The following is a 27399-nucleotide window of genomic DNA, read 5'->3' as shown; positions in this document are numbered from 1 at the left end:
TTTTTGTTATTTTTTGCTGCAGTTTTCTAACTATTGACATCAGTGAAAGAGATTCTAAGAACAAGAGATTCAGTCTGCACCTGTCTTTAAATTTAAGCACTTTCATTCAATAAAGAGTAGGAAATATCAAAAAGCATCTGGAAAACAAGGGTTTGAAGGCCTTTTGTTCAAAACTTTACTGTGAAAATTTTTCCATGGGCAAAGACAAGATGTTCTGTTTCTGGTTTGATTTTTTCCCCTCTTTTTTATGATTTGAACATAAATGATCTGATCTTCAATATCATGTGAAATGAAGTGGGTTTATTTTTTCTCTACCCAATCCCTGTGATGTGTCACAAGAAAGAACTTACCAGTGCAGTACCTGTCTTCCAGCAAACACAAATACCTATAAATGACCAATTATTTCTGTGCATCTTCGGTGTTGCTGGGGAGCTGCTTTCATGAACAACTTCATATCATGAACAACTTTGTATCATATCCCCATATCTACTCTCTGTGTACATGTCTTTCTGACACTGTGCAAAAATTCACCACAATATCAACCTGCTACAAGATGTGCTTTTCCTCCTCCTCAGAGGTGAGACTTCCACATCATCTCCTCAGACCTGCCCTCGCCACCCTCTGCCTAGTGCTGGAGCACCTCTGCAAGGGGAGGCTGCTGCCACTGCAGGATCTGGGCTGTGCAGGAGGCCACAGTCCATTGGCAAAAAAATGGAGAGGCCTGCAAATTAAAAAAGGGTGAAATCCATGGATGTGGTGGATTTTCCAAGCAGAAGGCCCCCTGGATTTCTCCTCCTTAAGGTGAGATTTGGAAAGGCAAAGTTGTACACTTGTACTTAAGGGATTTCAGTGGTGAACTGACGTGGGAGTTAGACTAAAAGATAAGTCTGTCCTCTGGATCTCCAATGACTCAAAGCTTCACCCTTTCACACTGGAGGACTGCCATCCCAGGGCGCACTCTTGGCTGCTACAGTGGAATCAATTGAAATTTCAACACTCAGATTCCTGTACTTGTTTTGCTTCCATCAATAATATCTGCCAGGCATCACAACACAAGGATCTCTTGTGCCCTGACAGAAGATATCCTTATTGAAATGCTTTGAAGAAAGAAGAGAGTAGGGAAAAGAAATCATCAACCCAGATGAGATTAATGCAAAATACTGATGTAATAAAATAAGATCAGTCACCAGTAAACTTGGCAGAATTCTTTTCTTTGATTATTTAAACAGTTCTGACAGAAATATTCAACATTATTGGAAAGACTTATGAATTTAATAGTGAATAACTGCCCCTCCCCTTTCATTTTTAGAGAAGGAGAAATCTAGAATATAAATGTGACACCTTGTAGATCTCTAGATGCATATGAAAGGAATGGAGCATTTCTCAGTGATGTGTGCTTCTTAAGCAGCTGCAGATTCTGAGGGGAAAAGTGTTGTGGAGAGAAAAGTATATTCTATTAATGTCAAACTTGGGAAGTGATTCATGAACCTCAGAACATCAGAGACTACACTGATAAACAAAATAACAAGTTCAGATATCCAAATGAATGACAAGAAGCCCTTTTGTCCTACAGAACTGGAATGGAAGTCTGACATACACAGCTTCTGTTCTTGGGATTGAGTCACTTTCTTTGCACTTCAACTCATCTTGTTAGTTAAAATACAAATGCCGAAGACTACAAGAATTGAAAAAAAATCAAGAAAACCAAGAAAACAAAAAAGAACATTTATAATATAACATAATTATTATGTTTCCACAGCCAGTCTATACATTCAACCATGTCATCTTCAGTTCTATTAACTATCTGCTTTTGGGGATCTGGCATTCCCATTTTGCCATGAGCGTGCTCCAGTGCTATATCAGCTGTGTATTACACTCACATCTGCACACTAGATGTGTGTGCTGCAGTAACTTGGGAAAACTTCTAGGGGCTGGCAGCACTCCTGATATCTCTTGGGGATACAGCAGAAAAAGGTATGTCCTTTCCCTGTTTCCAACATTTGTTTATTCTGCCTAAGAAAGCACTGTTATAGCAGCAGAATTTGGAGGAAAACCCAACTGCAGGAAAATCTCCAGGGCAAACAGCATGACATTTTTCACCAGAGAAGGAAATTCTTAGCTAAAATGAAAACAAAGAAAACTGATCTCTAAGGACAGGTACACTGCTGATTCTATTTTAACTGAACCATGGCCCTTTTAAAATCCTGATTGCATTGACAGTGATTTCACGTAGGCTATTGGTTTAAAATATTTCTGTGTAATTTATTAAGGTCAAAATCCAAACTGGTCTTTGGTATTTGTGCCACTGAGGCATCTTTTCAAAATGTTGCCCACAGCATCAGCACCTTGTGTCATTATTCTAGATCTTTTCACCTACTGGTCAGTTATGCTTTGCCCTTCTCTTTCTCCATCTGGAGAGAGGGCTTCTTTTCAGGTTCAATGCCTCTCTTCATTAAACTGAGCTCTTGTTGAAAATAAGCATGCAAAGTGCCAATGTTTAACTTACAGGCATGCTAAATATATCTAGTAAATGTCTTTGTGGGTGGTTTACATATGAGGATACTAGTGTTTCTCTCGACAGAACAGGGAATTGCCTCTCACAGCAAAGAAAAGTTACTTGTCTAGGTATAAGAAAAGTTGCTTGTCTAGACACTCACGATTATGGAACACAACTAAGTAGTACCCATCTCCTTGGAAGCATAAAAAAATATCCATGACTGAGTTATAAATAGGCCTGGAACAGAACTACTAATAATTTCTACATGCATCTGCTGGTAAAGAAGAGACCATTGGCAGCAGGATCAATTGCTTCAGCCCTTCACTGGTACTGACTTTACAAAAAATTTGGGAAGTATCTCAAATTACCGATTTTATGTTTTTCTCTCTAAATTGCTGTTTGAATTAGATAAAGTTGTAATTAATAGTGGATAAAAAGAGAAACTGTTACAAAAGCAACATTCCCAAACTACCAGGTCATTTTATTTTTTTAAGGAAGAATTAAAAACATGCTTAATTCTTTGGATATTCCACCAACTGAGCTTGAAAGAAAATAAAGGAGAAAAGAGTAAGCAGGAAGAGAAGAAAGGGAAGGAAAGGAAGGTAACCGATTGGATCTTTAGAAATAAAAAATGTAACTTAGATTATGGAAGCAAAAAAGCAATCAGTGGAAGAATTATTAGTGACAATTATTGAATATCATTATAGACATCAGACCAAATTCAATACATTCAGTGCTGCATCTCACTGTTGTGATAAATGCCACAATACTGTAAGGGTAGTACTCTTTTACAAGACAATGCAACTATTTAAATAGCACAAATTTTACAGAAACTTGCAAATGAAATATCAAGGAGTTCAAAATACTGTGACCATCAAAAAAACCTTAATCACATTGGGCTGACCAGATGTAGAAAAGCTACAATTTCTAGAAAACAGTAATAAACTTTAGGCAGAATTCTCCCTGTCTACCATGTAATTTTCAAATATACCTGCTCTTAAATACATGTATCAAAAGACTTTATTTCTGAATAACCAAAACAAGGTTTCATTAAATCTACAATAGAAGATTATGCTGCAAAATTTATGTTGCAGTTTTTTATCCAGTCTGATCTCATCGTGTGACTACACTTGATTCCCTGTGTGCATTTTTGACTAAAACATTTTTGGAGATTTATGTCACCCACCTGTAGGCTTGTCAATTGCAATTTAAAGGTAAATTGAATCAAGTATTTTACAGACAGAATTTGAATATGATTATCCTCTATCACCATCTCAATATAATCTTGTCAGGTTAAGTTTCAAAACAGAGTGCTTAATTAAACCAGTGTGAGGAGAAGCTAGCCCAAAAAAGAAATTACTGAACTTTGTGCAGAAATTATGTCAGTTGTAAATATTTCCAATGCTTGCATGTATCACTGTACATTTATTGCACCTGTCCATTCGATGTCCAATTTGACTGCCTTATATAAAGCCATCACTAATATAAGCTTTCAGCTTTGTAGTCCAGAACTGGTCAACCATCACAAACACTCAGTTAAATGTCTCATAAATCTGCTGAACATTTCCTGAGACTCCAAACAAGAGTGTAAGGGTAAGGACTAGAAAACAGTATTCAAAATCTGCCATTCTTCCCCGGTTACAGCTGGCCAAGTAACCAAGCACCAAACCCACCCACCCCACCCCCCACCCAGACCTCCAAAAATCCCTAGAGAAATTCAGTGTATTTCTAAATATTTGACTTTAAAAGAGCAGGCAATTTAACAGCCAATTATGTATGGTTATGAAGCAATCTACAAAGACGTAAGATAAGAATAAGATTTTCTACTGCATTCTGCAGTATGACCTGACAACTTCACAAAAAACCAGAAGAAATCCTGTTTTATAAAATTCCACAGAAGCTCTTCATAAAAAAGAGCAAAACCTCTGAGAACAGCATGACCAGAGACACACCACTACAGCAAACCTGCTCCTCCCCACTAAATCTCCTACCGTTCCCTCTCTAAAGCAGAGTACTGGGAACAGCTGTCTGTCTCTACTTTGCAAGCTCAAGTTTGAGGCCAGTGACAGAACTGCTGCTGTCATTTCTCTGGGAACTGCCCTTCCGAGAAATACTCCTTCTGCACGCTCAGTGCTAATGCTGGTTAAACCTCAGATGCCTTAGAAATGCCCTTCATGAAAGTGTTCAAGAATGCAAAGGCTTATCTGAACAATAGCCAAAATACATCTTGGTCTACATACCACAGGATTTGGCCAGGGTGGGAACACTAAGGGAGTAATCTCTTGGATGGTGTTTCAATACTTTTCTTTGGGGAAGAAACCAAGAAAGGGCAGACAGAGGTGCAGGGAATATTTCCAGATGCCATTTGTCATCAGAACTATGACACTTGTCATATATCACATTTCTCACTTTTCACTACTCACTGCCTGCTCTTTTAAAAGGAAATTAAAAGAAATTAAAGCTTACAGTAATAACTGTAGGAAGGTTAGTCAAGTGCTGTTACCTAAAGAACAACTCAATGGTAGATCATTTTTAGAATAAGATTGTTAAAGGATAAAGAGTTTGAAAAACCTTATTGCATATGAAATATAAGAGTAATTATACAGAAAGATTTTACATTGGAAATAAGAAAATTAACAGTGGGGAAGAAATTCAATAAATTAGGGACCCTAAAAGAGAACATGCATTCTTGTCTTTGACGCTCTGGGTAGCAAATATCCAATGTGCAGCAAGGTATTAACCAGATGTTAGTAAACAGAGAAAATCTGAGAAAATCTAGCCTGAAATACTTCTGAGTTTTGATCTTTACCACCTTTTCATGTTTTCCCTTTATACTATGACAACAGCTCTGTAGTTGACTGTAATCAACAACAAGGAATGATGTCTTCCAGCCCTGAAAATCAGTTTTTAAGTGTTGGTACTACAAATACACCAGCCACACCCTACCTCTAGGTCACCAGGATATCACTGGGCTAATAGGCACCACTCCACTAGCAACAAATGAACTACAGAAGATGCAATAAGCTGATGCCCTGAGGCCACAGGCATAATGGTGACTTGCTGGCTTTAACTTTATACTCTCTTTTATTATTGATTTGAACTGAAGGAAGTATAAACAGCAGAGATAATAGCTATGATGGCATTTACTTTTTAAACAGGGATTTAGAGGTCTTTAAAATATGGATTGTTGACCTTATTGTTGTCTCCTATACATAAATCTTTGTTTTTCAAGCTATGTATAGGCTGACCTGAGTCTACTGCTTGAAGTAGTTCTTGGGCACTTGTTCCTCAGTAGATCCCTAATATGACAAACCATAATGGCTCCTAAAAAGTTAACTCCAGTTTTTGAGACATACGGTGTAAAATACTGCAATGACCCTTTGGAGACTTCTGCAATGTCCTGTAGCAAATGTGTCTCCCATATTGGGATTTTCAGCCCACAGAGCTAAAAATGGAGCCTTTGCTGTTAGAACAGTGTAGAACAGCTATGGGATGGTGAGAGTAATTTTTACACTTTCAAAAGGCCTTTCTGTTTGTTTTGGGAGCTCACCAATAGTGCTAGAGTACATATGTCATAAACCAATGGTCTGAAAAGTATCAACTAGAAAAATCAAGTAGTTACAAAAAAGCAGAAATACTCCAGAAACATGTAACTCAGAAAGAGCAAATAATTTTCTTTTTTTTTTTTTTTTCAGTTTGCCTTGTAAAATTGAAGTAAACATAGCAACACTCACCCCACCCCCCCCAAAAAGAGATACCTTTCCCCCACTTCCCCCACAACTTGTATTCTAGAGAAACACAATTGAGACCAATACTTTTTTTTTCCTTGAAGGCTCAGTCACAAACACAAAGACAGTTGTTTAGGATAGAAATACTTGCAAGTCCTTCAGCCTTCATAGCTAACACCATGTATAAGCAGGCACTATGAGCAGATCTACCTTATTTGTTCAAGTCTTTCTTCGGTAATAAAATTCAAAAACAGTAAACAAACTCTTGAAGAATCAAAAAATGCCTTTCTTATTTCACTTTCATATGGAGTCACTTCACATAAAAGAACACCAAAAAGAAACTCCAGTAACAGACTACTTGCAGCAGAGCAGAGAGCAACCATTACATTAGTTTATTTTAAAATACTGTATACATGATGAAGCTGAGGCTACTGTAAATTGCTTTGTCTTGAACAGAATTAAGAGCTCAGCTCAGATAAGCTTTTGGAAAACTTTTACATGGACCCTACATTTGGATGCACATCTCTCTCTTTAGAAACAGCTCTCACATTTTCTAAGGATATTTTACCACCAGAAACTAGATGGAGGAAATAACATTGTTGAATTGCTTCAGTGGAAATTGATTTGGTTTGTAAAAGGCACACCTTGAGTGCTGATGGCTCACCAGTAAGAGAATCCTCAGCTCGGGTCTGCCTGCAGAGCACTCACAGTGGGACCAGGCTGTGCACAGTTCCACACCAAACTCGGAAATTCTCCTTTCCTGTAACTTTACACTCTGCACATTATCATAAACCTCCATCTCCCCACTGCTTACATAGTTTTTTTCTGTATGAAACTATTGCATTTTGTGTGCAATCTGATTTCTTCACAGTCTGAAAGGTAGACTTCCAGGTCTGTCGCTGACTTCTGCCAAACCCCAGGAAAATAATTGCTACATGGCACTTACCTCTCCTTCTCTGGGCCATGGCCTTCCATTCTGTGTGTATTTGCTTTGATTCTGGCGCTTCTTTTGCCCTCCATCAGCAAATTTGCACAGCAAAGGCTCAGTGGGGGCTGTGAAGACAAGAAACCCAGTCTATATTAGCATCCCCCCCAAAGAAAGTGATTATACCAGCAACAGTAGTGCTTTGTAATACTGATCTTTTGAAGTAAAATCTTGCCTTCTGCAGATATTTTTTGCCTCTTTTAGCCTTGACTCCACTGGCAGCTGTTCTTATTAACTAAGCTTCAAAAAATATATACTGGCAGCCCTTAAAAGAATTTAGCAAATATTGTTGAAAAAATAATCAGCCTACGCAGAATGTTAAGTTGCTGTAGTGGAACAGTATAGTCAGGCATTAGTTCCAGCTAAGTTAGACACGTATTCATGACCAGCATTAGTGCAAGGATAAACACTGCTTTAGTAAAGCAGCTTTCAGTTTTTAATTGTAGAAACTCTGCAAGAACCTGCTTAAGGAATAAGTGTTCTCACTATTTTGGTGTTTCTCAACATCCAGTCCTTTAAAAATCTGACTGAACTGAATAAAATGGAGACTTTTGCCAAGCCCAATCCAATCAGCTTTCTTTTTCCTCTTAACTCCTTCTTTTAAGCAAGCTGACAGCTGAGAAAACCCTTTTCCTCTCCAAGTGAGATCTGGAGTGTGTGAATACCATAGTCAGGAGGGGCCAGAGTCCCAGGAAGAAAGGATAATCAGAGCGCTGCACACCCCAGAAGGCAGCCCACAATAGGGTCCCCTAGAGAAGAAATTAACACACATCAAACGGGCACAACAGGAAGTGAACTTGGTGTCTTGGGATCTCTTTCCTATCTACCCAGATTTTCACAGCCTCCTAAAATGTTTTTTAAACAAAACTTTAATTACTCTGCTAGTGGGAGCTTGTCTACTCACTTAAGTTTATGTTAGGGTTGTGCTTTATTGCCTATATCAGCAGAGAAGTAAACCAGTGTTTTCCTGTTTGAAAGAAATCTAAAAATCATGTGTCACATCTGAGTCCTTTCAGGAATCTTTGAGTTCCTAGGCATGGTAAGTCTGTAATTAATTAACCAAGAGTTTTGATGGAAAAACTAATAAATGTGGTTTTCCCCTTCCCATTTCCTGTTTCTAGGAGGTTAGAAATGTTGAAAGAATACACCTGCAGAGACATGAAGAAAATTTTTGGGTGAGGGTTGCTAATCAAGTTGTTGACTTATTTATTTGTAATAAAAATTATGATTTGGTTAAGGGACAAGTTCATGTGGCATTAAAACAAGTTAACCTCCAACAAGCTCCTGATTATAGCCAATTCAAAATGGGTCAGAAAGGATAGATTAAAACTGTGATCACTTAAAAACTGCAAACAAGAAACAATGCACGGAGAGAATCTCACATCAAAACCACAATTTCGCATTGGGACAGCATCACTTTGGCTACTTCTGAAGCTATAACAGCTTTGTTTTTTCATTACTATTTTACCAGGCTAGTAATTTCCAAGGTCACTAAAAACTGAACAGCAGGAAACAATCCATTATTGGCAGAAAGCTTGACTGTGTGACCCCAGAGGTCCTTCCCCACCTCCAACTTTGATTATTGTATCAGATTTTTCTAGAAGCAATGTTCAGACAACCATTTTAAATTTAAAATAATGAAGGTTTAAAAGCATCCAGGTGGCTATAGAGATTCTTTCTGCAGATGGAGAGACTTCACAGGGCTGATTGCCCTGCGCTTTCACTGGTTTTACTCCATGGCCTGATGCTGCATGATTTCAGAGTGGTTACTTAGAGTTCACTTTGATGTGATTGTGAGGGAGGAGCAGGTGCTAAGCCAGCATTAGAGAAAGACCTATTAAACATCACATCTGAAGCTTCAAAAGCTTTTTGTTTTAAGCACTGAACAATTACCAAGGAACATATGATACCATCAGGAGGACCATGCAAAAATCATCTGCACAGTGGATATTTACACACGCCCTGATCATCTGCTAATGAACACATCTGGTATTAGCCCATGTCCTGTGATGTGGTTTAACATGCTAGGAAATCTACACATCTTCTCTCTATATATTAGCCAACCACAAATAGGAAGCTGTTACCATTTCTAGAAATCCCCTCTCCAGCATTACCATCTGACAACTGCATATTTGTTAATTAGTGGCTTCCTAAGGTTGATTGAGATCAAACAGAGCTACCAAACAACCTTACTAACGCCATCTAGAAAAAATGTGAAAAAATATTGTATAGACTTTTCAGGAGGTTGGAAAGAAGGTGGAAAAGTACAGTGCTCTACACAGGCAAGTTTCTGCATGGGAGATTATATTCCTCTATGATAAACTGAGGGTAATTCTGTGGATAAAATCAGTGTGTGCTGACCAACATTAAAAGAAGCAAAAATTTGAAAACAAAATGTTCTGACAGGAGGACAGAGCCCATACAGGATGGTTTTAGGTTGATGATTTTCAGGGTTTTGTTGGGTTTTTTTTCCCCCTAAACACAGGCATGTAGCATCAAACAAGACATGAAGTGGTGTAGGTGCTAATGGTTTATACCTGGAAACAATTATGGTAACCAACCTGTGTGTGTGTGTGTGTGTGTATATAACCAAATTAATAATCTCTCTTCTTTCAGGACATAAAGTAGAATGTAACAGTCTTGGGAGCTCAAAGATATTGCTCTAAGTACACGGAAGAACTCAAATCTTGGTTTACTTCAACCTCGAGAAATTCTTTGTAAGAAAGGTCCTCTAGGCTTTCCAAGATTAGATGCACCCACATACTAATACCATCATTCTTAATGGTCAAATACAAAGCAACAAAAGATATGAGAAAGACCACACCCCATTCCACCAGGCGAGCATAATTATTTCTAAGTAGAATTATTTTTAATGGCTTCATTACATTTCTAACGTGCTTTAAACTATAAATTTACTTCAGCCATGAAAAGGATCACAATTAGGTACCATGGTTATCAATTCAAAAAAGAAAATATTTAGGAACTAGTCAAACAATATCAACCTTAGATGAATAATATTTATGGGTTGCAGAAGAAGTGGTATATTTCACCCCAAATACTTCAGAAGGGGAGGAAAGAAAAAAGGGAATATTTTAAACTTTCAATTTCTTTTCTTTTCCACTCCATGTAGACAGTCTTCAATTTATGGACTGCATTTTTACTTTTCTCTTTTTCCTCTGTATGAACATATGGACTGAAAATAAATGCCCATGTCTCTGCCTCTTCTCTCACCTTTTGTACTTCTGACTTAATAGAAAAAATAATTTGGATATGTGTAGATGTTCACATTTTGAAGTGATAAGCAGATCTTTTTATATGGTTCTTAACATCCTTTAGGTTTTAAGCATATGTGGTATTTTGAAGCATATCTGGAAAATCTACTGCTGCTATTTTCCTGTAAAAAATGTGAAAATTGATTCACTTGAAACAAATTTCAGGCTATTCCATCCTGATAAACTCTTCAAGATAGAAGGCACTGCTCTTTCACTGACTTCTACCTGACAGCAACAAACACAAATACCAAGAATAAATAACTGCTTTAAGCTGAACAAGGTTCATTAAGCCATAACCCATTTTTCAAGGCGAAGATTTAAATGCTTGCTGCAGTTCCCATCCAAAGCCTTCTCTAGTTAATAAGGCATAAATAGTCCTGAACTTGGCTTTGAGTCTTGAGAAGGAAGTGGGATCAAATTGATAGTGCTTCTAAACAGCATTTGCCAAGATATTCAGGGCTGCCTTAGGAGAGGGCAGTAGCTGCTAGTGTTCAAATTCTGTTCCCATGGAAGTCAATGGCTAAAACCCTATCTCACTTCAGTCAGACCCTGAATTTACTCTAAGAGTTCAGTGGAGGTGAAAGAGAGAGACTGGTTTTATGTCAATCAAGCCTGTCGATATTGTTGGAGTTCCCTCAGGAGATCAGCTTCTCATGCTCTGCTACTTTAGATGGACAGATTGTGCAGACAAACAGCACAGAGCTGCCAAAAGGCTGTTAGTATCACCAAAAGCAACACTGGTACTTAAATAGCACAAAAACTTCTGAAGGAAGGAGAAGGGGTAACAGTGCCCCCTTCTCAAATCTGGCAGTCTCTAAGAAATGTTCCAGCTCAGGAAGGGAATTTCAATTAAATTGGAGAATTCAACAAAATAAAGCAAACTTATAACTAATTCTGAATACATAATTTCCATATTCTTTCATTCATCGGAAGGCAGATACACTTGAGCTCGTACATGTGCAAAAATGTATAAATTCATGAGCATGTGCTTCATAAAGAAAGATGAAAGATGTCATTTGCATTTGGTGAGACTTTTTCATTATTTCAGGTGCTCTGAAACTTTTACTGCCTTAAGAGTTACTGAGAAAAGCTTGTTCCCCACTGTCATTGAGCATCATCTGTCCAGCAATGGCAAGAATTACATATACAAAAAGCAGTAACAGGACATTTGTATGCATTTTAGCTGCTTTTACTAAAAATATTTTTGAAGACAGAGTATTTTTCAGCATGTCAGGAAGAATTTAGTCTCTTCTTCTCATTTTTTGAAACAATAAAAGTAATATTTTCAGTAAAAACAGCCATGTGCATTGTGAACATTCATGTGGGTCTTTAGCGACCTCTATTTTTTTAATGTGAAGAAAAATAATTAGAAAGTCATTGGTATGGCAATGAATGGTCAGTACACAATTAATGATCTTTTTCAAAGTATGTTTTGATGAGAAAGTTGGATTAATTTCTTTTTCAGCCTTGGCAAATCCTCCTCCACAATAAAAAACTGTGCACAGTAATAATTGGGTTCACAATCAGACCAAGCATTCACATTGACCAAGCTCTGATAACTATTTTAATTCCTAACTGCCTTCCAAATTTTAAGTAGTTTCGTAACATTTTCATGTGCAAATCACACAGAACACCTGATTGAAACACCCATGTAAGAACCAGCCTCTTCGTCTGTTTCAGATCAAACATTTGTAGCCTTTAACAAAAACTTCACCTCATGGTAACATCAAAGCCATTTGTAAGGAAGCAGTATTTCACAGGGAGACATGAGAGACACAAAAGCTGTAGAGCAAGGTAGGACAGAGCAAGTTTAAGTTTTGATTTAATATCTGGGCTCAGATGCATGCACCCAGCAGGACTATGGTATTTACAGAGCCTGCAGAGTTTATTTACAAAATGCATGTTGCTGTTGTAAGCTTTGAAAATGTAGAAGACAGAACCCCATCAATAGAGTCACTCTCTGCTCTAGTGAGTCCACTAGCCTCTAGGAAAGTCCTGCCACACAATACTTTTTCATCCCAAAGTCATAAATAAACAGATCTTGAACTTCAAGGAAGATTATAAAACAAAACCATAACTATTCTGCTCTTGGGAAATGAAGATGAAGAATTTCAAAAGATGGTATGTGACAGAAAAGGACATGTAAGGATGAAGTGTTAGCTGAGTAAGGAAACCATAAATAATATGGCAAATAACCACTTCATCCTATCCTGTGAGGAGTTGTTAAAGGACCAAGTAATAGATTTTGTCCCAGAATTCCAGGATACAGGATGTGATGTCACAGGAGAGACTCTCAATGTTTGCAAGAGTTAGCTTTTAACAGAGGTTGAGCCATATATAACATATTTCATAGAACCCTAGAATATCCTGATTTGGAATCATAGAATATCCTGATCCACTAGGATCATCAAAGTCCATCTCCTGGTCCTGCATGGAACAGCTTCAAGAGTCCCACCATGAACCCGAGAGTGTTGTTCAAATGCTTCTTGAGCTCTGTCAGGCTTGGTGCTGTGACCACTTCCCTGGGGAGCCTGTTTCAGTGCCCAAACACCCTTGGGGTGAAAAATCTTTTCCTAACACCCAGGCTAGACCTCCCCTGACACAGCTTCAGGTCATTCCCTTGGGTCCTGTCACTGGTCACCATAGAGGAGAGCTCAGTGTCTGCCCCTCCACATTCCTTCACGTGGAAGTTGTGGACTGTGATGAGGTCTCCCCTCAGTCTCCTCTTCTCCAGGCTGAACAGACCAAGCGACCGCAGCCACTCCTCATTTGGCTTCCCCTTCAGACCCTTCACCATCCTTGCAGATTTATCCAGTATTTTAGTTAACTTAACTACATGATATTAATTGGATTTGTGCAGATGATTATGAAAACAAAACAACAAGTTATCACTGCATTTTAGTTTATATAAAACTTCACTTTTACAACATAATTATAGTAACTGGGGGCACAGTTAATAGAAAAGGACACCAAAGTGAAAAAATATAGAGCAAACATCTATTTGGATAAACAAGAAAAAGGAAGTGATCTACTTTTGATAAATTGTATCAGAGCTTAAGTAATTATCTCTTGTTCACCTCTTTGTCTTAAGAAATGGAAGCAATCCTTTAATCTTTTCGTATAATAATTGTTTCTAAAGAGCAAGAACATGTAAGAAAAGAAAAATAAAGCTCAGAGAGAAATAATGTGTCAAGCACAAAGGTAGGACTTCTATTCTTTGAAACAGAAATTACTTAGAGCAGGTGGAACAGGTAACCATATGTGTGTGTATGTTGGAGAAACAGCATGCCAACTTGGAAGTGTGGAGCAGATCTTGTTGCAATCAATCTAAATACTCAAGCTACTACATGGAAAACTTTATCATATTGTTGCCGAAATGTTCATAACTATTTGTTAGAAACTGGAGTCATCTTTCTATAAGAAACTGGAGCATTCATTTTACAGTGTTGTGGGTTTGTGGGGGTTTTTTTGTGATTTTGTTTGTTTGTTTTTTTGTTTGTTTTGTTTTGTTTTTTTTTGGTTGTTTGGGGTTTTTTTTAAACAATTTTCCTTTTTAAATTTTCAACGGAAGGGCAGACTGGGAGAGCCTGATTCAGGCCTATTAAAGTGATCTACTCCAATCTGCTGATAAGGAGGAACTGTTGTAAAGGTTATAGAAACAGATGCTTCAATATGGAATGGAAAGTTAAATCAATCAAAATAGAAAAACTGAGATACAGTACTAAAATCATGCTGAAATGTTGTAATATGATGGTCTATTTTTATTTCACTAAACTCCATTTCTCATACAACTCTAGTGCTGGTCTCCATTGGAGAGAATGAATGCATGCTGAGCAAATCCAGAATAGAACTTTTATTAGTTAATTTTATTATCTATTAAATATTTATAAAATACGCTGCACTTTAACATTGGAGTCTTCTTTTATTATAAACAAAAGGCAGAGCTCACAGAAATTAGACATTCTCATTGAACCCAAAGCCTCTACTGAACTCAAGTTTAAATTTGAGGTAAGTGTAAGCAAGAGCTGACTCAGGCCCATGGGCTTTGCCACAGAAATCAGCTTCCTCAAACTTGATGATACAGCAAAGTTCTGCCCTATTGGAGGTCCACAGCATAATGCTGAAAAATTCCAGCTGTAGTTCATTCTTTGTAACCAGTGCTGTGACAGCTCTTCACAACCTTTAACCACTGGATGAAAAGGAAGTGGAAGGACTGATTTATTTTGCAGTTTTAAAATTTCTCCAAGAGCCTTTCCAGCAAAAGAGTAGATACTCCTACTGAATGATTCTGCAACGAAATCAACTAAGCATGTGCATCAGTTTGCAGAAATTATTTCACACACCTGTGCTTAAACCCAGTAGTTTTTTTTTTTCTGTGACTTTCAAATAGGATCTGTTACAAACTCAAATTTAGGCCACATTCTTTTAATGTGCCAATTCTAATTGCAAAACATGTAATTCAGCTGGGTTAGTATCTCCTCCAAAAAACACTTTGATAGACTCCCTTGGATTCGTGCCTCATTGGAAAAGCCATGTACAAAAGAAGTGAGATGATCTCATGTTTTGAACAGGAGCATTTGTTTAAAGTCACTGGAATCACTTCACATATTATCTGTGAGATAGATAATAAATAAATATTGAACTGTTAATTTATGTTAGATAAGGAAAACCTCTGACTTGCTCTATCATCACTGTTAAAAGATGAATGCTTAAGAAGTCCACCCACCCTGTCTGAAGAATTTTTGTGTGGAACTTATGTGCCCTAAATTACCTGTTTTTCTATCTTGCCAGAATAACTAAGCAAGACACTGAAGAAAGAAGAGTCTATGTAGCTCTTCTGGAAACTATGCAAATAATCAGTGGAATAAAGATTTATGATAATACTATGGTCCCCTATCAAGAGTTTCTTCCCATTGACAAGAGCTGACAGCTATGAACAGTTTTTCAAAACAAACCAAACAAAACAACAAAAATTATATTTTTTTATGTTTTTGTATAGATTTTTTGCAAATACTAATTATTGTCTGGGATTCTGACTTATATAGTTAAAAGGAAAAAAGAAGAAAAAAAACCAGAAGGGTTGCTTGTATCACTGTTATCCTATTGATTTACTGCATCAGATGCTCATTGGACTACATGACGGGCAGGAGCTGATCCATCCAAATAAAATGAAAAAAATGTCAAACTTAAAATATATTCCTGTATTAAAAAATAATTTTAAAACCTTTTTGTGTCTCTCACTGTAGATTTCTAGACCATGCATGATTTGCCACACAGACACACACACTTCTGCTGAGCGTGACAAGGAACTAATAGAGATCAGGCAAACAATGTCCAACCCAAGATCCCAAGATCCAGTGAAGTTGATGAGAACACTTTCACTGGAAGTAAATATGACAGCAGTTACACTGAAATAGATCTTACAAACTTTGGTTTTCTGTTTTATTTGGTCTTTAAACTTAAAGCTGAAATCCCTTCACATTGGCAAAATGCAAAGAGAGTGAAGACAATGGCTAACATGACATCAGAACCAGTTTTCAGGAAAAATAAGTTACACAGTGAGGTTCTGCTGTCTTACTATGTTGCTTGTAATCCCAGAGAAGCATTAAATCTGAAAATTCATACACTGAGGCAGTGAACTAGAGGAGAGGTCTGAGTTGTATCACGGTTTTAAACCAGTAGCACAATGATTTTCCTGCATGTACTCCATACTGGTTCTCCTGAACTGACTGTGGTTGATACGCCAGCTGTGTGGGGCCCCAGGATTCCAATCTGCAGGTAGAAGCTCACTGAGGAAACCTGACCCTCTCAATGTGATTCCAAAACCACTCTTTAAATCCCCCTCTGAGACTGCCCTGTGAGCTTTTAGGAAGATTGCACTTCATATACCTTTTACTCTTCTCCCATCTCACAAGTTACTCAGATGAAAATGGAGATCTTGTATTTCTTACTGTTCAATTATTAAGGAACGACAACAGAGGTGGTTTCATCTGAAAGGCTGAGCGATTTTTAAATGATCTCATGTACCATAATTTATAATGGAAAATCAGGTACAAATAGTGTGATATGCTTTCTAGTTCCTCTCTAATGGAAATAAAATGAATCCCTGGTAATGGGTGACCCTACTTGCTTCTGTGGTCACCCCTTTTATTTTTTCAGTGTTCTCTTTAGTAGCCTCAGGAGAAAAGAACAAACGCAAAGCTTTCATCCAAAGCTGCTTCGCAAAACAATAGCTCTATGCTTCTGCTATAAAATCCATTTTTACTATTCTCAGAAACAAATATTATTGATCACAGAGGCTTTGCTATTCCCACTGAGAAAAGCTTACTTGCACTGACAGTCCAGAGATAAAATTATTAGAATTTATGCTGTACAAATGAATTCTGTTCATAAAAGTTTATTTCATGTAGCTGTTTAAGTGTTACTCTAATATCTAGTGTGGAATCTATTTATTTTAGAATTGTATTATGTTCTGTATTAGTTTTTACTTTGTATTTATTTAGATAAACATGAACATTACCATCATATATTCCTCTGTATGACACTGCTAGAACTAACTCTAGAGAGACAAAAAAACCTCTTCAAACATGTTTTCAATATAAACAAGGAAACCAGGACAAATGTCTCATGTCAATGAAATGATTTCTTTCCACCAGCATAATGATAATTCCTGTACATTCACATTTATTTTTTAATAATTGCAGTTGAGCTTTGGGATTCCCTGCTCACACTCCAACACATGTATACTATTAATGCTAAGAAGAGCTTATGCAACCCAGGGTTATACTACATGAGGAAAAAAAAGCTTCAGTTATGATGACCATTAGCTTATTTAATTCACATGTATGTGTTCTAATAATACTTTTTTCCTTTGTCCCAGTTAGGGAAAGACATTTGTTGTGTCTTCATGAATGGCCACTGTAATAAAAAAAAGTGGCTACATATATACAATGCTAACACTATTTGCAGCTCTACTCACAGCCTGTTAAAGAGTAGCAGTAGAAAATATAAACAATCAATAAATATTTGTTTTGGGTGAAGATGCCCTGTGTGTTGTCAAAGTAGTAACATGACCTTCTTGACATCTGAGTTGAAACAATCTATTTCTAAAAGCACTGATTACTGCAGATGCATGAAATATTCCAGTGTAAATGTAAAATAAAGCTAATTTTTAACCAGCTATCAATCTGTTAAAAAGTTTTAAAATATTCAGAAATATTCAGACATTTTTCTCAGAATGCCTAGTAAGAATCCTTTTATTTAAATCAGTTCTAATTAACACACATTCTAATAACAGCTGGGTACAGCAGCAAAAACTCCAACCACTAATAATCTAAAACATAGCTCAGCCATATCATTTTGCCATTAGTCTGAGAAAGAAGGAAAATCTGAAGGGAATTTTTTAAAAAAATTATTGTCCTATGTATGCCCTAAAATGAAGGAGTTTACTAGGAGCTAACAGATAGCATCACCAGCTTTCTCATTTCAATGCAGGAATAATTTTAAAAAGTGAATTTGACCCTGACTATGACAAAACCAGGGCTGGGTAGAGGTTCCAAAGCAGGAAGCATTTAAAAAACAGTGACTGACTGATTCTTAAAGGCAGGAGTTCATTTTGCTGTGGTAGACAATAACCAAGTCACACTAAATGCCTTGGACAGCATAATTTGTGTGCCACAAAACCTCACTGTGTGCTCTCACTATCTTCTTCTGGAAATGGGCCCAAAGGGAGGAAGGCAATACTTTGGAAACAATATGTAAGTAATGATGCCGATACACCTTACCTTTTTCTCCCCAGAAGAAGGGGTGAGCAGCAGCTCAGAACAAGGACTGCAATACCCCTTGCAGCTCCAGCCTGATGCATTGGCTGCTCCTCCTGGCAACTTCCAAGCCCTGAGTCTGAAAGACAGACTTTTTTTGGGTAGTAACTGTGCTGAATGGCTACTGCCCCCCTCACCAAGTACCTGAAGGTAGGGAGTGGATGTGGCACAGGCATTTATGTGCTAGAAAAGGAAGATAAGACCTTGGAAAAAAATGCTCAGTAACTCCCATTTCCTTGAAGGGCAAGAAGGCAGAAAGGCCCTGTAGCACATGACCACCTGGAGCTCCTCTCAGGACATCGAGGCTTTGCACCAGCTTGAAGTAAGCCTTCAAGGCACAACTGTACCTGTGGTTTCCATGACAGAGAACTGCACAGTGGATTCACTGGGAATTTTCCACTAAGTCACCTATTTATGATGACACTTTATTTGAGGGAAAGACAAAAAAGTGACATTATAATCTTTTCCCAAGACAATGGAAGATCTTACTCATACTTCGTAGCTCTTTGCAAAATGTGTTGATGATATCAACACTAAATCTAATGTGCTACGACATAAGGAAAATTCTATCTCTTGCAGCTTAAAAATATTTTATTATCATCTGAGACAATATCCTAGAATATTAAACAGATAACACTAAACCCTTCAGAAATTTCAATTGCAGAGCTCTCAGCTGAGGGTAGACAAGGAAGCAAACCTACATATTAGAGACTGAGTGATAGACTAATCTTTAATGTTCTAATACATTGCTCAGAGATTTTATGAAGGTCATACTAGATTCTACTTTGCCATGCACCCAAAAATTACAAATTTCAATGCTAAGATTTGCAAAGTAAAAAATCAGCCCTCTACTCCTTCAGTTAAAAATACTGGAATAATTAGAACATGAGAGAGCCAAGCACAAGGAAGAATATTTGAAAAGGAAAGAAAGGTATAGAAATATGCAAAAGAACCCAGTTTAACAGAATGAATGGAAAAATAGGAAAAGAAAGGAGAGCAATGTTTCTGAATTGTCCTTGAAAATGTCCTAGCTTTACAGAAAAGCAAATGCAACTCATGTCCTCCATTTCTGGATGACAACAGGGGCCTTCACAAACGCTTCACAGAGACTGCAGCAAAAAGAAAATTCTAGCAGAAATGGCTGCTTAAATGTCACTGCCTATAGCAAACAGAATGACAGAAGTTTTTTAAAAGATGTAGTACTTTCTGAAAACAAAACAGAAGACCTATTTTGTTGGATTGCGAGGAACCCACTAAGGCTGTGGATGGTCTCAGGGACAATTGTTTGGCATCAAATCACTAAAGATACTGGGGGAGACGATTGAGTCTCCACCATACAAAAATACCAAGGCTCTGCTATTAAAGTAAATTCAAAAGCTTATCTCAAAACTCTATAGATGAGTCAATGCTTACATGCCAGAAAATAAAATTAGAGACAACTATGTGAACGATGAAAAAGCAAGGACCTCTCTTCCAGATAAATTACATTAGGAGAAATAGTAATAGTTGCTTGCACCAAAACATAAAATTTTTTAATGTTTTGTCCCCATTTGAGTGGGATCTTTCTTTGCTTTACAGGCACATGGATGCAGCCATGCTGGCATGATGAGTCTGTGTGCAACTCTATTCAAAGCATGATTGTAACTCAACAGAAATATCAAAGTCTGGTCTGGCAAAAGCTGTTTCCAGCTGATGTGAAACAGCAATTTTCTTCACAGCAAATTATTTCATGAATCAGCCAGCAGGGAGTGACAACATTCTGCTGCCAGTGACTAAGTGTATGACCTCTGGGTTGTAATTTCCACCAGCCTAAGAAGAGTTCATTGCAAACATGAGCTTATTTTTCACCCTACTGTTAAGAGAGATGCTAATCTGGCTCTTGGTTTCCTTCCTTTCTTCTTTTTTTTTTTTTCTTTTTTTTTTTTTCCTTTTTACCAGCTTTATTGCTTACAATGTAGTATTTCCCTGGAGACAGAAAACAAAGTCTAGAACAGGTTGCTAATAAAACTTGAAGACAACACAGCAGAGTAAGAATTAAAGGGCAACAACTTTTCTACTTCAAGGAATTTGGCAGGCCTAGCAGAGACCTCATGGCTTTCTCCTGTCATGAAAAGGCAGGTGAGTACTGAACCTTGCAACCTGGCAAGAGACAAGCAAACTGAAGTGAGAGGGGAAAAAACCTTTTTGAGAATGCCTTTTGATACAGAACTAGAAACAGAGGAAAAATCCCAGTCCTGAGTATGGTGAGAAGATGAACAAGGAGTTTTAAATGAAGGGTAAGGTAAAGACTGAGTAATGAAAATATGAATATTACCCGAATTACCAAATGTTCTCCAAATACTTCACCTAGGATCTGCGCACAAATAAAACTTCCAGCTAATGAACCACAACAGACTGATGTCAGTATTAATTCTACTGAATTAACGCAACAGTAGAATATGTACTGCTCTATGTGACTCGGTTGTAACAATAAACCATGGCAGAAAGTGATTTTATACCCTTAACAGAAGTGTTGAGGAGAGGAAAAACGGAACCCTAGATTTTATTCAGCATTGGGCTTCCCTTTGACTGTTGATCCTAAAAGGAGTGACAACCTTGTTAAAAGAGCTGTCATTAAGCCACATTTGTTATTTCTATTCAGTGCAGCTCTGCTTCTTGGGTTGTTACCAGTGGGGAGAACAAAGTCTCAGGCTCTAAAGCTCAGCTCCAAAATGAGAAGGACAAGCTTCTCATACTGATAACCAGTGACTCTTAGACTCTATGGCAAGGGTAGAGGAAGCTGTATTGAAAAGGCCAGCATGGACTTCTTGGTGGAGCAGGAGATGAATGTAAGATTTCTTTGTCTCCACCTCTGTCTGAGGTGCCCTAAGAACCGGACTTCTGGGACGTGTGCCATATGATTAATGTGGTTCTATCAAACTGTGCATTCAGAGAGACAAAGTCATACGAGAGCTCAGGGAACTTATTGGTTAGCTACATGGGGTTTTTAACTGGCCTGGATAGAATATATTACTTGGATTTAAATACAAGCACATGTTGCATGAGATGAAATCAAGGTGATCCAGGCCTCAGCACAGCCTGTTTGCAACAGACTGCTTTTGCTAGTGGATAAGCAAAGATGAAAGCATATTTAGGCAAAAGCTTTTGTTTTAAGGGTGCCTATGTGCCAAAACAGAATAACATTGCAGGAGGACTTGCTTTATAGTAACAGAAGAAAAATATATTTATTTGAAATGGTCAACGAGATTACTTTTATTATCAGATTTTACTGTGTTTACACAGCATATAAAATGAGCACAGAATTATTCCAGGTTTAATCCTGTATCTCTTATTCCTGCTTTGTAATACCCTTGTAGGAGAGTCTTCTCATACAAACTGAACTCTTTATATTTACATTATGCAACATGTTCTAGCACTGCAGGATTAGGGTACGAGCATGCCTACGTAGTTCTCAAGCTGTGTCATGCCAGGCTCCTTCAAGGTAACTTCTGCTGCCACTTTTTGCATCCTAAATAAGGTGGGGGTTTTTATAGTGCTTATCACTGACTTTGTTTGCAAACACCTTACAAGCACTAATGATTTCATTCTCCCAGTAGGCAGTAAAGTATTCCCTTCGTTTCACAAAGGGATGAGATGCAGCACAGGGATAACAGAAGTTGTCCAGTGTCACACAGTCACTGAGTACAGATCTCCTGACTTGCTGTGCAGTATTTATTCACAAGTTAACCCTTCTCAAACAGTTCTGCCTAGCTGCACCATTTTCTCAGCCTCATTTCCCATTTCAGTCTATGTCAGGAAAAATCCCATTCACTGATCCAAGTTTGCAATGCCACCATCAGCTCACTAAGTGGTTTATCAGAAGGCAGCCTGATCTATAGTGCTCATTCAAATTGAGGTTGTAATGATTATAAGGACTGGATGCAATCACTGACACACACATTTCTCTCTGTACATGTTTGTACATAACATAGGTTTATATACATATCTATATTACATAGTATCTGTAGAAAGTTATCAAATACAGAACATCAGAACAGTAAACGTGCAGTTATCTAAAGCTTCAAGCAGACCTGTTTATTCAGTGCAATATTTAGCTATTCCAGGCTCACACTCGTATCTATATCCCTAGAGGGCAATGTCACCTAAGAGGTTGTGCTTATGTCCCTGCCATCTTCCTGTGAAGTCAAAAATGATGCTACTGCAAAGACAGACAGAAGTAAATATGTACTTAATAAAATTAGTTGTAATTAGACTTGTCCCTGTTTATGCTGAAGAAGTTTTGAAGCCTGATTTCAAGAATAGCAAGGCACAGTTGATTATCCCAAATTTACCTACCTTCACAAACCTCTGGGATTTTCCTAGTATGTCCCAATGTCAAACAGTGTAACACATAAGTAAAGACAAAATTCACAAGGGTCTTAGAGACCAGCATGCAGAAAACCAAATCACAAGAGAACCTTGAAGGGAAAACAGAACATTCATTTTCTTCCACGAATTTACTGTCTTGCTGCTTCACAAATAATATACTTTCTGCAAAGCCAAGTTTCCTGCTGGCAAGGCCTGTGTCTATCCCCAGGTCTCACTCCACATTTACTCTCAACATTGTTCAGGTTGGATTGTTCAACTGCGCCAACCCTGGTGGGCACCATTTCAACGGTATCTTTCAATGTGTGAAACGAAACCCCTCACTTCAACAATGTTCTACCTCTGAACAGAAAAATAATGTTTGGGTGGGGAAGTTTTCCAGCAAAGCTTCTGACAGTGCAATTGTCTTTTAAAATCAGAATAATGCCATATAATTTCTTTATTGATGGATCTAGCAGCCTGGATTTACCCTCTGAAATATAAAAAAAGAAGGCTTCTGTTGTTTGCTTCCTTTTTGTTTTAAATGATTGATAATTATTTCACAAGTGTCTTCCCCTGACATTTGATTTGCTAGATAATACACAAACATACAGTTTCTAATGGGTTTTCTGGCCTTTTAACCTGATTTCTTTTCTCATTACTTTTCATTTTATTTCCAATTCCAATATAAAATCTGTTTTCCAGAAGATTTTTGCATGATCTGAAGCTTCCTCACTTTAATGATATACATAATGATATTTTAAAACAACGACAAAGCCAAGATCAATGATAGCAGAAAAGCAAAATCAACCCATATTTTTAACTTTTCTTTGTCATGTTGAACTCCTTCACATGCATTCTCTCTCCAAGAAGGTTCCAAAATTACAATGGAAATGAATAATAATTTTGTGTATGCTAACCTTTAAAAAAAATCTGCTACATGAAAACAGTTAAGTGAAGACCAAACAAGAGAGTTCAGCATAAGAACAGATGTTTTGCTGTCAAGCATTGTTACTGTATTGCAAGGATATATTAGCTATTTATTGATTAGGGAGATCACAGAGATAATCATTAAGAGATGAAAATTATATATTTCACATTTTTATAACACAGAAGAGGAAATAACAGCTAAAACTTCAGAGATATATACGAATGTGCAGAAAACAATGAAAAAGTCTCAGTGTTAAGGGAGGAGAAATAGTAAGAATTCCAGTACACTCACCAATTGCAGTGGCAGTGACTAACAAAAGTCCAGTAATTTATTTGCTATAACAGCATTTACACTCTTTGGAACAAAGCAGGTTGTCAGAGAAATTGTTCTGAGTGTATCTTTGGGATTGTACTAATTTACTCAAATTTTATCTGTATAAAGAATTACACTGATTTTTTTAGTTTTCCTCAGCCAATATAAATCTGTTGAAGTCAGTGGGACCTAGTGATTATTGGTCTTATGGCACTGCAGGTCCACCCACCACTCCATTCATAAATGCATCAAAATGCAGGTCATCTTTTTAAAGAAAACTACTTAAAAGTATAAAGGACAATAGCCTTTTGTGTCCTTTACTGGAATCCAACACGACTAGGAGGGAGACATAACTTTTTTTTTCCTCCAGTGAAGATTCTTAATATGCTATCTGTATATCATCATTCTTTACAAAGACGCACTGAGATTTCCTAGCACTGCATTAAACAAATGAAATGCATTTTTGTATTTCTGTCTTATTCAAAAGATTGCTCCCATGCACTAAGACTCAGAATAGAAGAAGCCTTCTGAAAGTGAAGTCTAAAGAGAACACATCCAGTCTGCTATTTAACCTATTTTTCCCATTCTAAAGACTTTTTTTTTTTTTTTTCCCCAAGGTGTGGCTCTGGTTAGAAAGGGTAACACAATAATGATCTCCAAGCAACAATACCTGTATTGTAAAATCCCAATTTATTCAGATGTCCTTTCCAGTGTAGCCAAAAGAAATAACCTGACATGCTAACGGACAGGTTTCTATTTAAACAAAAAAAAAAAAAACAGAAGTCCTTAAGAAATAGCCTCTAAAAAACACGTTTTTGACTCTTCTCCTTGAATTCCACTGACAAAAGTAATAAGTGAAGTGACAGGAAACCTGATATTAATTCTGCAAGTTCTAACTAGATGTGCAGGAGATCTAAGCTCAAGGAATAGGGCTCGAATGCAGAGCAAATAGGCAATTATTCTGAGCAGGAGAATTCTGTGCCTGATGATGACTTGCCTGTCTCCTTTCTCTGGGAGAATCTTCTATGTTGATGCCTATATTCAATCTTAATGCCTGATACTGAGCAATGGGAAGCTGTAGGGATTCTTTGGAGATTCACTGTTAATAGGTTTAACTCAGTTGCCATGTCTGCTGGGATATTTCATAAATACATAACCCATGCCATGTGATCGGAATAATTCACTAGAATCACACAGAGCACACAGCTCTAAAACTTTTGCCATCTTCTGCTTTAGCCCCTCATCATCTTAAAATAACAAATGCTGGTAAAAGGGCATGGAGTGATTGCTCCTCCTTTGCAGGCATTCATGGCGTGCTCACACAGCTCCTGCCTTTGCAGTTGTGAGGTTCTGAAGGAATCAAGATTTTCAAAAACATTTTTTTCCACATGCTGGGATGGCTACAGTTCTTCTCTACTGTCTGTATGAACTATTCTACAGAATATATGCAAGTTATACTCAGAACCTGAAAATTCCTGTCCGAAAGAAAACTTCAGGATATGAGTGAAATGTTTTGAGAAAGAAAATCCTGCTGCAAATGTGTTTTTCAAGCAGCTTAAAATTTATCCAGCTGCTTTTTTTCTATTATTAATCTTCTGCATCTTGGTCCTCTCTTTCCCAAATGCAGTATCAGCTGTTTTTGTTAGCATACAACATGCAGGAGGTTTATTTTTCTGTAAGGCCTCTCCATAAATAATGCAATTGCTATGGCTTCTAACGTATCTGAATTCCAGCATTTGAAGTGGACTGCATTCATTTATATGAGTGGACTTCCATGACATGGATCTCAATAATCCAGCAGTAGCAACATTCTCAGCATTTGCCTTTCCTGTATTATTGTATTAAAGAAAATGAGGAAAATGACATAGGGTCCATCCCAATGTCATTAGGTGCTTCAATTTACTGTGCCAGGTGTCTGACACATGATTCAGGCATAGTGACCCCATCCTCTAAACCTACCTTCTTTTACTCTACAGTTTTCCCAGTTCCTTCAAAACAAAGGAGTAATCCTGAATAAAATATATGTTCAGAGGTACAGGACTATCAGATGATGTAAAGTGTTCCCACTCAGTCCATATGAGAGAACCCCAGGGGTATATTCAGCCTGCTAAAAACAATCTTGCTGCAGTATCATTACAATGCAATCTTCATTTCCAATCCCATCAAAACACATGGCTAAAAATTGTTTTCTGAAAGCTGGATCTCATCAGATCTTCTCATAAGAGTTAATGTGGCTTTCCTGATGATCAACATGAACATGAGAACATTGGCCCCAGAAACTCCATAAGGTAAGGGTGACAAGCATGAAGCCAGCAAAATTTAAAAAAGGAAAAATCATACCATTTAAGTTTTATGATCAAATTGACAATGGGTTGTGTTTGTTTTTAATAGTCATGCCTAGTTAATTCCCTTCAATTAGCAGTTGTTGAAACTTTAGTTTGAATTAGGAAAAATGATATTACTAAGTAATTTAACAATGGTTATTACCACTTAAGACTTTCAGATGTGCAATTATGCAAATTCATCAAGCACCATTCTGACTATTTTTTCACTACTTGGCAAAAATTGCTGATAGAGGAATGAATTTACATAATGTCATCTGCTATTTCACTTACAATTTGTATTTCAAAAATAAGGTGTGTATAAGGTAGCTTCTACAACAGTTCCACTGCTTCTCACTGCCAGCTGTTGCCATTTTAATTTTTTCCCACATGTTTAGTAAGGATGCAAACACAGGACTGAGAATAAGCAAGGAATCAAGAATACAGCTTAGGATATTTGCCAGTACTGGTCTCATTTCCAAAGTACATGCTCTCTGACATATGCATACTTCATTTTAGACATAGCTAGAACACAAATGCAGATCTAGATACAATAAAACTTCCCATTTTCGGCGTACCATGAAAATACACATATTTTACAAACCTCAAAGCATAAAACAAAAAATTGAGATATTATCTCAATCCTCTCTTCTGACTCCCTTCTCCAATTCTCCTGAATTAAGTATTTGAAGATTCTGGGCTCTTCAACACTATTTCACATGGCAAATTAACAAAACAATCCTTTATCCTTACAACCTTGCTCTACTGCATTTCATATCAGTTCTCACTGTGTATTCCTCTCATAAATTTCCTTACCAGTCCAGTTGCCTGTATTGCACTCCATACTTGGTGACACTGTATTTTCCATTACACTTCTTGACTGCCTAATTGGTTGACTTGAGTATTACAACACTCAATGAGTCAAAAGTAAAAAAAAAAAAACTTGACCAAAAATTTCTTCATGTTTCAATAACGTCAATTACACTCACAGAATAATGGAAAGGAAAAACAAGGAAAAGAAGAAAACCACCCTAAAGGCCAAAACAGACCATTTTATTCCTATAATTCTATGGCATAGTGGGCTGAACATCCTGTCATCACCCTCACCATTATTATGGGCTTGAATTACTGGAACACAAGGTAGTTTATGGCATTAGCTTACCTAATACCATAAGGAACAAACAAAGCA

At 37.3% G+C, this 27399-nt stretch overlaps 1 protein-coding gene across 2 annotated transcripts in view; it reads right to left on the bottom strand.

Annotated features, from left to right (window-relative positions):
• Positions 1–27399, bottom strand: part of RBMS3 (RNA binding motif single stranded interacting protein 3) — a 699061-nt gene that overhangs the window by 77082 nt on the left and 594580 nt on the right. For both annotated transcript variants that reach the window (XM_053978348.1, XM_053978357.1), the window contains one exon: positions 7172–7278. In XM_053978348.1, coding sequence (XP_053834323.1) covers positions 7172–7278 — 107 coding nt within the window. The remainder of the gene's footprint in view (positions 1–7171; positions 7279–27399) is intronic.

This window comes from Vidua macroura, chromosome 1 (assembly GCF_024509145.1).
Source record: "Vidua macroura isolate BioBank_ID:100142 chromosome 1, ASM2450914v1, whole genome shotgun sequence".
In the NCBI taxonomy this organism is placed as follows: Eukaryota; Metazoa; Chordata; class Aves; order Passeriformes; family Viduidae; genus Vidua; species Vidua macroura.
This window is presented reverse-complemented; position numbering and strand designations above follow the sequence as displayed.